Raw genomic sequence first — 12,705 nt, 5'->3', positions numbered from 1 at the left:
TCAAACTTATAGCTATCCTCCTGCCTCAGCCTCCGAAGTGCTGGGATTATAGACTTGCGCCACCACACCCGGCTATATCTGCATTTATTTATATTTATTATTTTAAGACACAGGGTTTTACTTTGTTGCTCAAGCTGGTCTTGAACTCCTGGGCTCAAGTGATCTTCCTACCTTAGCCTCACAAGTAGCTAGGATTACAGGCATGTGCCACTGCATCCAGATCCTTGTTACATTTTCTTAATAAATATTCTTACCAGAGGTGGGGGATAGTCAAGATATTTGGCTCCACAGTGCCTATTCTTATGCATGTATGTTGAATATAAATTGAAAGTAAATAGAAGCCTCTTGGCACATGCCTGTAATTCTAGCACTGTGGGACACTAAGGCAGGAGGACTGTGGGCTTAAGTCCAGCCTGGGCAATTTAATCTACTTAGACCCTGTCTCAAAGTATGATATAACAAACGGCTAGGGATGTAGCTCAGTGTGAAGGCTCTGGATTCAGTCCTCAGTATCAATAAAAGTCATTTAGGGTGTTAAAAATTGTTACAAACTGTGTAGGTGTAGCTAAGTGGTATATAGCACTTGCCTAATATGCATGAGGCCCTGGGTTAGAGCCCCAGCAGTTGTGTGGGCCTGTAGTCCTGGAGGCAGAGGCAGAAGAATCACTAGAGTCCAGCATTTCAAGACCAACATATTAAAAAAAAACTTGTAAAATCAATTAACTAGGCTTGTCTAGTGACCACTGAAAGAGCTTTGGTATAAGAAATAGCCACAAAATATGAAATAGAGTCACACAATTACTAATTTATGGTGAAATCTCCAGCACTTGGGATAAGGCTTTTCATGCCCAAACAAGATTTGGTCCTCACCTTGTCATCAGAGCGTGACTTACTTGTGAATGATTTTTAATATTTCTATAAAAAGTTGCTACTGCATAACTGTTGTTATACCACATTGATTTTATAAACTGTCTCATGTGTTATCTTCACAAATCTGATTGCATCCAGGCAAGCTGATGAAGAATTTCAGATCCTGGCAAACTCTTGGCGATATTCCAGTGCATTTACCAACAGGATATTTTTTGCCATGGTGGATTTTGATGAAGGCTCTGATGTATTTCAGATGGTAAGATCTTTGGTTTATTCTCTTATGTAAGAATAGATAAAATATGAATAAAGTAGAATACATGTTTTTCAGTGGCTATAAGAAGTTTATAGGACTGTTCCTGTATAAGATCTAGAGTAGTGAACTAAAAGCTAAAGTTGAGTTTAATTCCCAGCGCTGAAAAGAAAACAAACCGTGAAACTCTATACCCATTAAATAACTTGCATGCCTCCCACCCCACCCCTTGTAACCACCATTGTCCTTGTCTCTGTGACTGTAACTACTCTAGGTACTTTATATAAGTGGAATCATACAGTATTTGTCTTTTTTGTGACTATCATTTCAGTTAGTATCACGTCCTCAAAGCTGATGTTGTAGCATGTGTCAGAACTTTCTTTTGTGTTACTGGGGATTGTACCCAGGGCGTTTGCATTGAGCTACATCTCCCATTCTCCAGTCCGTCCGTCCGTCCTTCCTTCCTTCCTTCCTTCCTTCCATCCATCCTTCCTTTCTTCCTTCCATCCTTCCCTCCTTCCTTCCATCTTTCCCTCCTTCCCTCCTTCCCTCCTTCCCTCCTTCCCTCCTTCCCTCCTTCCCTCCTTCTTTCCTTCTTTCCTGGCTTAGGACTTCCTTTTCTTAAGGCTGAATACTATTGCATTGTATGACTATGATGTATTTTGTTTATGCATCCCTCTGTTAATGTATACTTTGGCTGCTTCCACTGTTAGGCTTTTGTGAATAATGCTGTTATGAACATGGGTATATAAATAATTCTTCAAGAACCTGTTTTCAATTCTTTTGTGTATATACCTAGAAGTAGAATGGCTAGATTATATAATAATTCTGTTTTTAATTTTTGGGGAACCACCATACTATTTTCTGTAGCAGCTCCATTATTTGACGTTCCCACAAACAATGCATATGGGTTCCAATTTCTCCTTGTCCATACCATCACTTCTTTTAATATATGTGAAGATACAGATACATTTAGTTATATAAATAGAAATAATTCTAATGGATGACAGTGGTATCTCTTTGTGGGTTTGATTTTTTATTTTCATAATGATTAGTAATGTTGAACATCTTTTCATGTTCTTGTTGACCACTTGTGTCTTCTTTGTAGAACTGTCTATTCAAGTCCTTTCCCCTTTTCTGTTTTGTGGTCCTAGGGATTGATCACAGGGCTTCATACATAGACAGTCTCTGTACCACTGAGCTATATCCCTAGCCCTTTTTATTTTTTTAAATTTTGAGACAAGGTCTCTCTAAGTTGCTGAGGCTGACCACCAATTCTCCGTCCTCCTGTCTCAGCCTCCTCAGCAGCTGGAATTACAGGTGTGCGCCATCATGCCTTATTGCTTTGCCCATTTTAAAACCAAGTTGTTTTCTGTTGTAGAGTTGTAGAAGTTGTTTATACATTTTGAATATTAACTCTTTATTAGCTAAATGATTTACAGATAATTGCAGTGGTTTCATAGGTTGCTGTTTGCCTCTTTGGTGTTTTGTTTGTTTTTAATTAGTACATGTTTGCAGTACATAATGTTTACGTTTAGTAGGGTGTGGTGGCGTACACCTGTAATCCCAGCACTGGTAGGCTGAGGCAGGAGGATCATTGCAAGTTCGAGAACAGCCTGTGTTACAAAGTGTGCTCAAGGCCAGCCTGAAGTGCATAGCGAGACCCTGTGTCAAAAAACAAAAACAAAAACAAAAAAACAACCCCACAAAAAACCATAATCATTACATGCATTACGGGAGTTGGTACCTATACATGACACATCTTAATTCTTTTTATGTCTCTCTCCTCCCTCTCTTCATTTCTTAGCTTTTCACTCTATTGTGTTCTTTGACTATAAGACTTTTTTTTTTTTGGTCCTAGGAATCAGACTCAGGATCTTGTACTTGCCAGGCAGGCGCTGTGCCACTGAGCTATAGCCTCAGCCCTATAAGACATTTTTTAAAAACTCATGTCTTATAAGGAGGTTTTATTAGCTAGGCACAGTGGCACATGTCTGGAATCCTATCTAGAAACTGAGCCAGAGGATCACAAGTTTGAGCCCTGCCTGGGCAACTCAGCAGGACCCTGTCTCAAGATAGAAATGTGTGATGCAGCTCAGCAGTGGAGGGCCCCTGGGTTCAATCCCTAGTACTGAAAAAAAAATTGTTAATAATCAGGGAAATAAAAATTACAATAATGATAATGTACATCTTTAATCCATTAAACCAGTTTTTGGTAAGGATATGGGGAAATGGATACTTTCCTACCTTGATGAGTAGCATTATAAATTAAATATAACTACTTGGGCTGGGTGTGGCGGTGCATGCCTGTAATCCCAGCACTCAGGAAGCTGAGGCAGGAGGATCCTTGTGAGTTTGAGACCAGCCTGGGCTATAAAGTGAGCTCAAGGCCAGCCTGAACTGCACGCTGAGACCCTGTCTCAAAAAGACCAAAAAAAAATTAAATATAACTACTTTCGAGGGCAATTTGATTATACCTATTTTAAAGTATTTCTGTCCTGTGATCTAACACTTCCATTTTTAGAAGTGTATTTTCACATATGTACAGGAAGATGTGTACAAGAATGTTCATTTTGACTTTATTTGTGTATGATGCTGAGGGTGAAATCTAGGTCTCACATGTACTGCTAAGCATGTATTCTATCACTGAACTTTACCTGCATCCCATATTTTTTTTTGGTACCAGAAATTGAACTCAGGACCTGAGAATGAAGTTTATATGTTTGTATGTATGTACTATGAAGCATAAAAATTCAACATGATTGAATTTTTAAAAGCACATTGCAAAGTAATAGTGTCATATATATTAAAAGACAGATATAAATCAGTGTTGTATTTTTTGTTGGTACATATTCATGTATAAAATAAACTCAGATCTAGAAATGGTAAGTGGTTGCTGAAATACACTGGAGTTGGTTCTTGGTTTTTTGTTTTTTTTTTGGTTTTTTGTTTGTTTTTTGAAACAGGATCTTGTTGTGTAGTCCAGGCTGGCTTTGAACTCACTATGTAGCCCAGGCTGGCCTCAAACTTGCGGCAGTCCTCCTGCCTCAGCCTCTCAAGTGCTGAGATTACAAGTGTGTGCCACCACACCTGGCTGGAATTGGTTCTTGTAACCCTAATTGTTTTGTTTTTTAATTTCCTAGGGAAATGTATTTATATGTTACTTAGTTTTTGTTTTATTTCTTAGACACAAAGGTGGTATAGCTAAACAAATACTGAAAAAAACTTTGGCTTAAAATGTGGGCTGTATTTGGTGGAATAAACACTGTCCATGGTCTGGTTCTTTGCTTTTTAGACATGGAAATTGAACTTTCAACAATGTAGTCAGAATTTATCTACTTTTGGATATTTTGTGCACACTAATAAAACCATAAAAATTCGTAGACATTGGTAACCAAAGTTTTTATCTATTTGTTCATTAATTCATCCTTTTATGCAGTCAGAGGCCAGAGTTTTAATAATATACAATAGTTACTATATAGGCTATGATTAAAATAAGGTGATGTTTAAATATTTTTAATTTATTACAGTAAAAGATACATTGCCATTATTTTTGTCAAAATACTCTCCCATCACTTTGAAGACACCTCATCATTCTTGCCACTTAAAATTATCTTTTATGAATATCTTTAGTTGTGCTATCTTGGCTGCCTCAATATCCTATGTGGATTCAAAACCTTTTCTTTCCATGGCCACTTTGAGTTTGGAGAAGAGGCAGAAGTAGCATGGTGCCAGATCGGGTGAATAAGGTGGGTGGGGACATAGCGGTTCCATAATGTTTTTATACACCTGTCTGTATTGGATGGTACTTGGCAGCAACATTCACTGTATTTTTGATCACAGCTTATAAAGACAAAATTCCTCTTGCCTGATGGAAAAGTCTAAAAATTGCTGTCAGAAGGGAAGAGAATTGGATTATGTTTGAAGCATTTTTTTTTTTTTTTTTTGAAATAAGGTCTTGCTGTGTAGTTCAGGCTAGCTTTGAACTCCAGGCCTTGAACTCACAGTGACCTTCCTGCCTCAGCCTCCAAAGTGCTAGGATTATAGGCATGTGCCACAATGCCCAGCAAGGTTTTCTTTTTTTGAGAGTTATTTTCTTGGCTATTGTTACAGTTATAATTGTTTCCCATAATTCATTCTCCATTATAGGATTACCTGTTTTTTGATTGTTTGTTTTTTAATTTTTTTTTTTTTTTTTTTTTTTTTTTTTTTTTGTCTTGTTGCGAAGACGGGGCCTCGCTATGCAGTTCTGGCCGGGCTTGAGCTCACTTTGTAGCCCATCCTGGTCTCGAACTTGCAATGATCCTCCTGCCTCAGCCTTCCAAGTGCTTGGGTTACAGGCATGTGCCACCACGCCTGGCAGTGTTACCCAAAGGCTTACATCTGTTGGTCAGAAACTTTCTCTAGGACATAGACTCTGTTTTGCACAAGTATAGTTACACCGTGTTATGAAAGATAAAATGCAGATGGGAAGGTTATGCTTTCTTTGCCTTAGCAATGCCAGTGTTGTCTTCTCAAGCATGTCATGATCTCATGATGAGAAAAGAGAAACACAATGCTTATCAGTAAACATTTATAAAACCCACTAGAACAAACTGTTTCTGCTGGGTATGGTAGTAAACGCCTGTAATGACAGATACTTGGCAGGCTGAGGCGGGGGAATCACAGATTAAAGATCAGCCTGAACAATTTAGTAAGACACCTTGTCCTCATTTAAAAAAAAAAAGACTACCTGACTATTTCCGTATACACTCTCATTTTGTATCAGTTTTCACTGCTGTTTTCTTTGGGTATTTCTGTTTTTGTTTTTGTGTTTGAGACAGCATCTTGCTGCAGAATTCTGTCTGGTCTCAAACTGACTTGTAGCCAAGGCTGGTGTCAGCCTCTCAAGTGCCACCATGCCGGGCTGCAATTTTCGATCATTATCCTGATCTTTTGTTCTCCACATTTAAGAATGTGAATACAAGGGAAGTGTGTTCAAAGTGAGAGGGACTATTTGAAGTATTTTGATTGGAATTAATGGCAGTGTGTCTTTTACTATAATAAATTTGTTTTTTATGTAGAGAAAGGTTCTTGCTAGGTAGTTTAGACTGATCTGAAATTGTGGCACTTTTTTTGCCTCAGCCTCCAGAGTACTGAGTTTACAGGTGTGTACCACCATGCCCAGTTTGTAACAGATAATTTTTAATTGAAAGAATCAAATCATGTCTTTTGATCACACCTTGTGCCTTAGCTGGGCACAGTAAGTAGCACACACATATAGTACCAGCTGCTGGGGAGAGTGAACAAAGGCTGTGGATATAGTTTAGTGGTATAGCACCCCTGGGTTCATTTCCCAGTACCCCCCCCACACAAAGTAATCTACTGTATTTGGAGGTTGCATCAACTACGTACAACAGTTGTAGTGCTCATGTATATATTCTTTTATGCATAATCACTGAACAGATTAAAAAAATGTCTATGGTGTGGGAAATTCCCATTCTAGTGGAGTACAATGTAGATTTCTTAGATACAAATTTATATTTGGTCAGTAAAGGATAATAGTTAAGGTCACAGTCAGATTTGTGTTTGAACCCCGACTCCACTATTTAAGCAAGTCAGTTAACCTAACCTGTCTAAATCTGAGCTTCATCTTTGTAAAATGTCTCACCTTTGTAAAATGTCTTCCTCATCTTTGTAAAATTATGTACCATTAACATTGTATTCTTGATAATTTATACTTCCACGGACTGCTCTTCATTCAGCTAAACATGAATTCTGCTCCAACTTTCATCAACTTTCCTGCAAAAGGGAAGCCCAAGCGAGGTGATACATACGAGTTGCAGGTGCGCGGTTTTTCAGCTGAGCAGATTGCCCGGTGGATTGCCGACAGAACTGATGTCAATGTAAGTTTCACAACTTTGCAGAAAGTTAGTTGCTGTTGTTCCCTTTTAATTTTACTGAAACGTTATAATTGGACTTGGCCTCATATCACTGACATGGTAATACGTTGGCAGTTCCTTCCTAAGTAGTAGTAGTATTTAACAGAATCATCCTGATAAAAGAGTGAAATTGCAAGACCTTCCATTGTTATCCTCTTAAATTCAGCCTGAGAACCATTCTTTAGACCATCTTAACTTGTACCTAGCAATCCTTCTTAGTTTAAAACGTTGTAGTATGATTAAACCAAATATTATACCAATTCCACCCCATTTTACAATACATTATTGACTGTTTTAATTGGAATGAAATGAAAAAAGTGTAATTTTTCCTGAGAATAACCACATTTTCTTTTATTATTGACTTAGTAAATAAATGTTCTGCTTTAAAATGTTTTTCCCAGCTGGGCGTGGTGGTGCACACCTATAATCCCACCACTTGGGAGTCTGAGGCAGGAGTATCACCCCAAGTTCGAGGCCAGCCTGGGCTATATAATGAATTGAAGGCCAGTCGGAACTACATAGGGAGACCCTGTCTCAAAAATAAGTACATAAATAAATACATACATACATACTTTTCTCTCCTTTCCATTAGATTAGAGTAATTAGACCTCCAAACTATGCTGGTCCTCTTATGTTGGGATTGCTTTTGGCTGTTATCGGTGGACTTGTGTATCTTCGAAGAAGCAACATGGAATTTCTCTTTAATAAAACAGGATGGGCTTTTGCAGCTTTGGTAAGTGGATTTTGAAAGAAAAAAAGTTTTACAAAACCTATCTTTTCTTAATTTAAAAGTTGTCTTTACTATCTTATGCAAGTAGTGCCTGTCCTATATTCTAGCATGCACATGAAACTACCAACAGAAAACTAAGTCTTTAGTGTGTGAACATAAACTTAAACCTCTGATGCGTTAGTCTACATACCAATTATGGAAAAGAAGTTATTTGACTAAAATTCTTAATATGTACTTAGATAAACTTTCATTTTTTGAGTGGGAAGACATTTTTTCCTTACTAGTACATGTTTGCAGTACATAATGTTTGTATTCTTTAGTCAGGCATTGTGGTGCACACCTGTAATCCCAACACTTAAGAGGATGAGGCAGGGGAATTGCTGAGAGTTCAGGGCCAGCCTGGGCTACATAGTGAGACCCTGTCTCAAAAACCAAAAAAAGTTCACATTCTTTGTGTGGAGTTGGTACATGTACATATAATATATTTTATATTCATTTTTTGGGAAAGAATTTTGTATGTATTTATTTTGGTGTTAAAATCAGTTTGTTACTAGCTGGGCATGGTGGTGCACGCCTATAACCCCGGCACTTGGGAGACTGAGACAGGAGGATCCTTGCAAGTTCAAGGCCAGCCTAGGCTACAAAGTGAGTTCAAGACCAGCCTGAACTACATAGCCAGACCCTGTCTCAAAAAGACAGAAAAAAGATCAGTTTGTTTGCTCTATTAACTCAATGGGGTAGCCCAACCTTCAAAGAACTGATTATATCTATCTGCTTCTTATGCAATTTAAATGATAGACTGTCATGTCTATAAAGATCTGCAATTCTTTGAGTACATTCTTTTTAAAAGTCTTCAGTAAGTCAGGTGTGTAATCCCAGCACTCCTGGAGGCTGAGGCAGGAGGATTGCAGGTTTGAATCCAGCCTGGGCAACTTGGTGACTTAGTGAGATTGTGTCAAAAAATTTAAAAAGCCTAGGGATGCTACAGTGCAAAGGCTCTGGATTTAACCTCCAGTACTACAAACAAACAAACAATAAACAAATGGAGAAAAGTCTTTGGTATTCAGTTTCAAAACTTGTCAGTTTAGTTATAATGTTTAAAAAGTATTTCCCTTTTGAAGTATTATTAAAATGTGATTGTTGTGGTAAAATGTAAGCCTTAGTAAATTAAATCATTTAGCTAGAAAATTTTTCACTAATTATCGGAACAGATCTAATATTTTATGTCCCTATTAATGTAATCAAAATAGGACTAGAGAGCTGGGGATGGTGGCATATGGCTGTAATCCCAGTGCTCGGGAGGCTGAGTCAGGAGGATTGCTGTGAGTTTGAGGCCAGCCTAGGCTACCTATTGAGTTCAAGGCCAGCCTGAACTGCATTGGCAATACCCTGTCTCAAAAAACCAAAAAAAAAAAAAAAAAAGAAGAAGAAAAAAAAACAAAGTCAAACTTCATTGGCTATGAATGTTTCCTTTTTTCTTTTCTTTTTTCTTTTCTTTTTTTTTGGCCATAGGTATTTCATTAATTTTTGTTTCCTAGTGTTTTGTGCTCGCCATGACATCTGGTCAAATGTGGAACCATATAAGAGGACCACCATATGCTCATAAGAATCCCCACACAGGACATGTGGTAAGAAAAGTCTGGGATTTGTTTCCATTTTATAGCAAAATCAATGTAGTGATTATTACTGAGACCAGTGCCAGTATATGAAGGAACTAGATGTAGTTTTGACTTTTCAATTTCTCTGTGTTAACAAGCTTCAGGTACTGAAAAACACATGCAGTGCTCTTAAAAGTGGGAAGTTCCTTATCCTCTTTGGTGAGTCATTTTGACTAAGCTGGCTAAGAGTGAAAGTCAGCCTTCAGCTAAATACAAAAATTAATCAAATACTGGAGCATGTACTGTTTGTAGGCACCTGGTGGGTTTTATGAGCTGTATTGATGAACAAAAGCATAGTCCCTGTTTTAAGGGTCTGTATTATTTTGTCTTATGGTCTTATACAAATAAATATTAGGTTTTTCATGTGTTGCTGAGAATATAAGTACAATAAAAAACAATAATACAGAAATAGCTTTTATAACAATCAAATGTATTTACTGATAAATGCCACTGGCTCAAAGTATCTTACATGCTTACATACATCAGGTGAAGTAATAATTTTTAAGGTTTTAAATAGCCCATTTTAGGGTTAGGGTACCAGAATTAAATTTATATTTAATGAATCAATTTTTTTTCTCCCCTTCAGAATTATATCCATGGAAGCAGTCAAGCCCAGTTTGTAGCTGAAACACATATTGTTCTTCTGTTCAGTATCCTTTTTACAATAATTCTTGGTTGCTGCATTTTATTGATTGATTGATTGATGGATTGATTGATTGTCTTTTTTGAGACAGGGTCTCACTATGCAATTCAGACTGGCCTTGAGCTCACTTTGTAGTCCAGGCTGGTCTTGAACTTGCAGTGATCCTCCTGCCTCAGCCTCTCGAGTGCTGGGATTACAGGCCTGTGCCACCCCCCTGGCAGTTGCTGTGTTTTAATTTGCCTATTTTCTCACAATGTAGTATTCTTTATACAGCCTTTGATTGGGATTGCTCTCCTAATGTAGGACATAATGTCCTTCAGAAATCACATTACTGTGTCATCTATCTTAGCTCAATTAGCTAGAGACCCCAGTGACAGACCTGCAGTCTGATAAAGCAGGGTTTATCGGCCCATTGTTACAAGAGAGTCTGCCTACCAGAGGAGCGCTGGGATGTCCTTTTACTGAAGAAAGGTAGTTTTTATAAGGATTTGAGGTGAGGGTGGGGGTTAGGTAACATTTAAATGAAACATGGTTTTGAAAAGCAAAGCAAGGGGCTGGGGTGTAGTTCATTAGTAGTGTTCTTGCCTAACAAGCGTACTGCCCTGAGTTCTGACCCCAGCACCGCAAAAAAAGGAAGAAAAGGAGGGGAGAAGGCTGAACAGGAAGGGTATAATGTTAGGTCTTGAGGTTTTGAAGTAGACCCAAGGTTCCATTTCTTTGGAAACTACAAATTTAAAGAAATGCGAGGTTTTTGTCTTCAAATTCCTTGTTTGAAGTGCTGTATCTTGGTTATAAATTAAGACTACTGAGAAGTTATACTTGTAATTTTTCCTTTTTTATTAATACATGTTTGCAGTATATAATTACATTCCTCTTGGGCAATTGGTACATATACATATTGGATCTTGAGCATTTTTATCTCCCCTCCCCCCCCCCATTTTCTTCTCTAGATCCCCTTCCCTTCTTTTTTTTATTTTTTTTTTATTTTAAAGATAAAAGGAGGGACCCCTTCCCTTCTTGTAAACTGAGTAACTTAGATGCTGTACATGTGAGATGTTTCATACTTACTGATAAAATTTCAAACAGCTTCATTTTAATGAACAGTATTCTCTGTTGAGTCAGAAAGCAGTAGTTTGTCAAAGACACAGAGGTATTTGATATTTTTAAGCTGTACCATGCCTGGGGAGAAATACTACTTCCTGTGAATATTGCAGCTGCTTGACATATGTATTATTACATCCTCTTGAATAGCAAGGCAGATTTTTGTTTTCATAGCCAAGGCCATTTTTATATTCTGACATCTAAAAAACAGATTCCAGTACATGCTGGAAGGATAGATAAGAATTACATTAGCCAGGCATTGTGGCACATGCCTATAAACCCAGCATTTGGGAGACGGAGGCATGAAAATTGTTCTGTTTGAGGCCAGCTTTTGCTAAATGCTGAGTTCAACCCTAGTATAAATCGCATAGTGAGACCTTGTTTCAAAAAGCAAAGAAGAAAAGAGAGTGATGTTAGATAGAAAGGAATCTAAATTTTATAGTACAGATTGAGCATCCCTAATGTGAAAATTCAAAATCCTAAATGCTCTGAAATTTAAAACTTTTTTTATAAATACATTTATAGCACATAATGATCACATTCCTCATGGGGAGTAGGTATGTGTGTGTAATGCATTTTACTTGTTTTTATCCCCTTCCCCTCCCTCCCTTCCTTCCTTGCCCATCTTGGTCTTCTTTCCATATGCAAAAGATCTCTCTTGCTGTTTCCTATTGTATATCTTTTATTTTGCTCTTTATTTATATTTTGGGTTTCTAATAGAGAAGCCATATGATATTTTAAGTTTCTATGTCTGATTTATTTAACATTATGGTCTTAAGATACATTCATTTTCCTACAAATGTCTCAAGTTTATCCTTCTTTAAGGTAGAGTAGTACTCCATGTGTATAAATACCACATTTTATTTATCAATTCATCTGTTGATGGACAAATAGGCTGCTTCCAAGATTTAACTATTTTGAACTGTGCTCCTATAAATATGGGCATGCATGTATCACTGTAATATGATATCTTTAACTCTTTTGGGAAGATACATGAAAAAGGAATGCCTAGATCAAATGGAATTTCAAGCTTTAGGTTTTTTTGAAGCTTTAGTTTGTGTGTGTGTGTGTGTGTGTATGTGTCTTTTGAGATAGGGTTTCACTATCAAACTTTAGTTTTTTGATTTCCAAAATAGTTTTGCTGGAATACATTCCCACCAGCAATATACAAGGGATTCCCTTTTCCTCACAACCCAGCCACCATATGTTATTATTTGATTTCTTGATTATAGCAATTTTTTCTGGAGTAAAGTGGAATCACACTGCTGTTTCAATGTACTTTCTTTAATAGTCACCAACGCTGAACATGTTTTATGTACTTATTGTCCATTTGTACTTCTTCCAAGTGTGTTCATTTCAGTTGCCCATTTTTTTTTTTTTATCCATTTTTTCTTTTTTTTTTATTTTAAAGAATAAAAGAAGGATAACATAATAATAGGGGGGACTTAGCAAATTACAGACAAAATGATAGGAAATTATCAATGGTTATCGTTTTACATACTATTATCTACAAAATAGTTTCTCAGGAAAAC

The 12,705-nt window shown here is 37.2% G+C and overlaps 1 protein-coding gene across 1 annotated transcript in view; it reads left to right on the top strand.

Moving 5' to 3' along the window:
* Magt1 (magnesium transporter 1) overlaps positions 1–12,705 on the top strand; it is a 41,757-nt gene that overhangs the window by 11,847 nt on the left and 17,205 nt on the right. The window contains exons 3-7 of the mRNA XM_005412626.2: positions 1,009–1,126; positions 6,865–7,005; positions 7,634–7,774; positions 9,310–9,399; positions 10,016–10,079. Coding sequence (XP_005412683.1) covers positions 1,009–1,126; positions 6,865–7,005; positions 7,634–7,774; positions 9,310–9,399; positions 10,016–10,079 — 554 coding nt within the window. The remainder of the gene's footprint in view (positions 1–1,008; positions 1,127–6,864; positions 7,006–7,633; positions 7,775–9,309; positions 9,400–10,015; positions 10,080–12,705) is intronic.

Source organism: Chinchilla lanigera, unplaced genomic scaffold (genome assembly GCF_000276665.1).
Source record: "Chinchilla lanigera isolate Chin_1 unplaced genomic scaffold, ChiLan1.0 scaffold00156, whole genome shotgun sequence".
Classification (NCBI taxonomy): Eukaryota; Metazoa; Chordata; class Mammalia; order Rodentia; family Chinchillidae; genus Chinchilla; species Chinchilla lanigera.
Note: the sequence above shows the minus strand (reverse complement) of the source record. Positions and strands in the feature narration are given on the sequence as shown.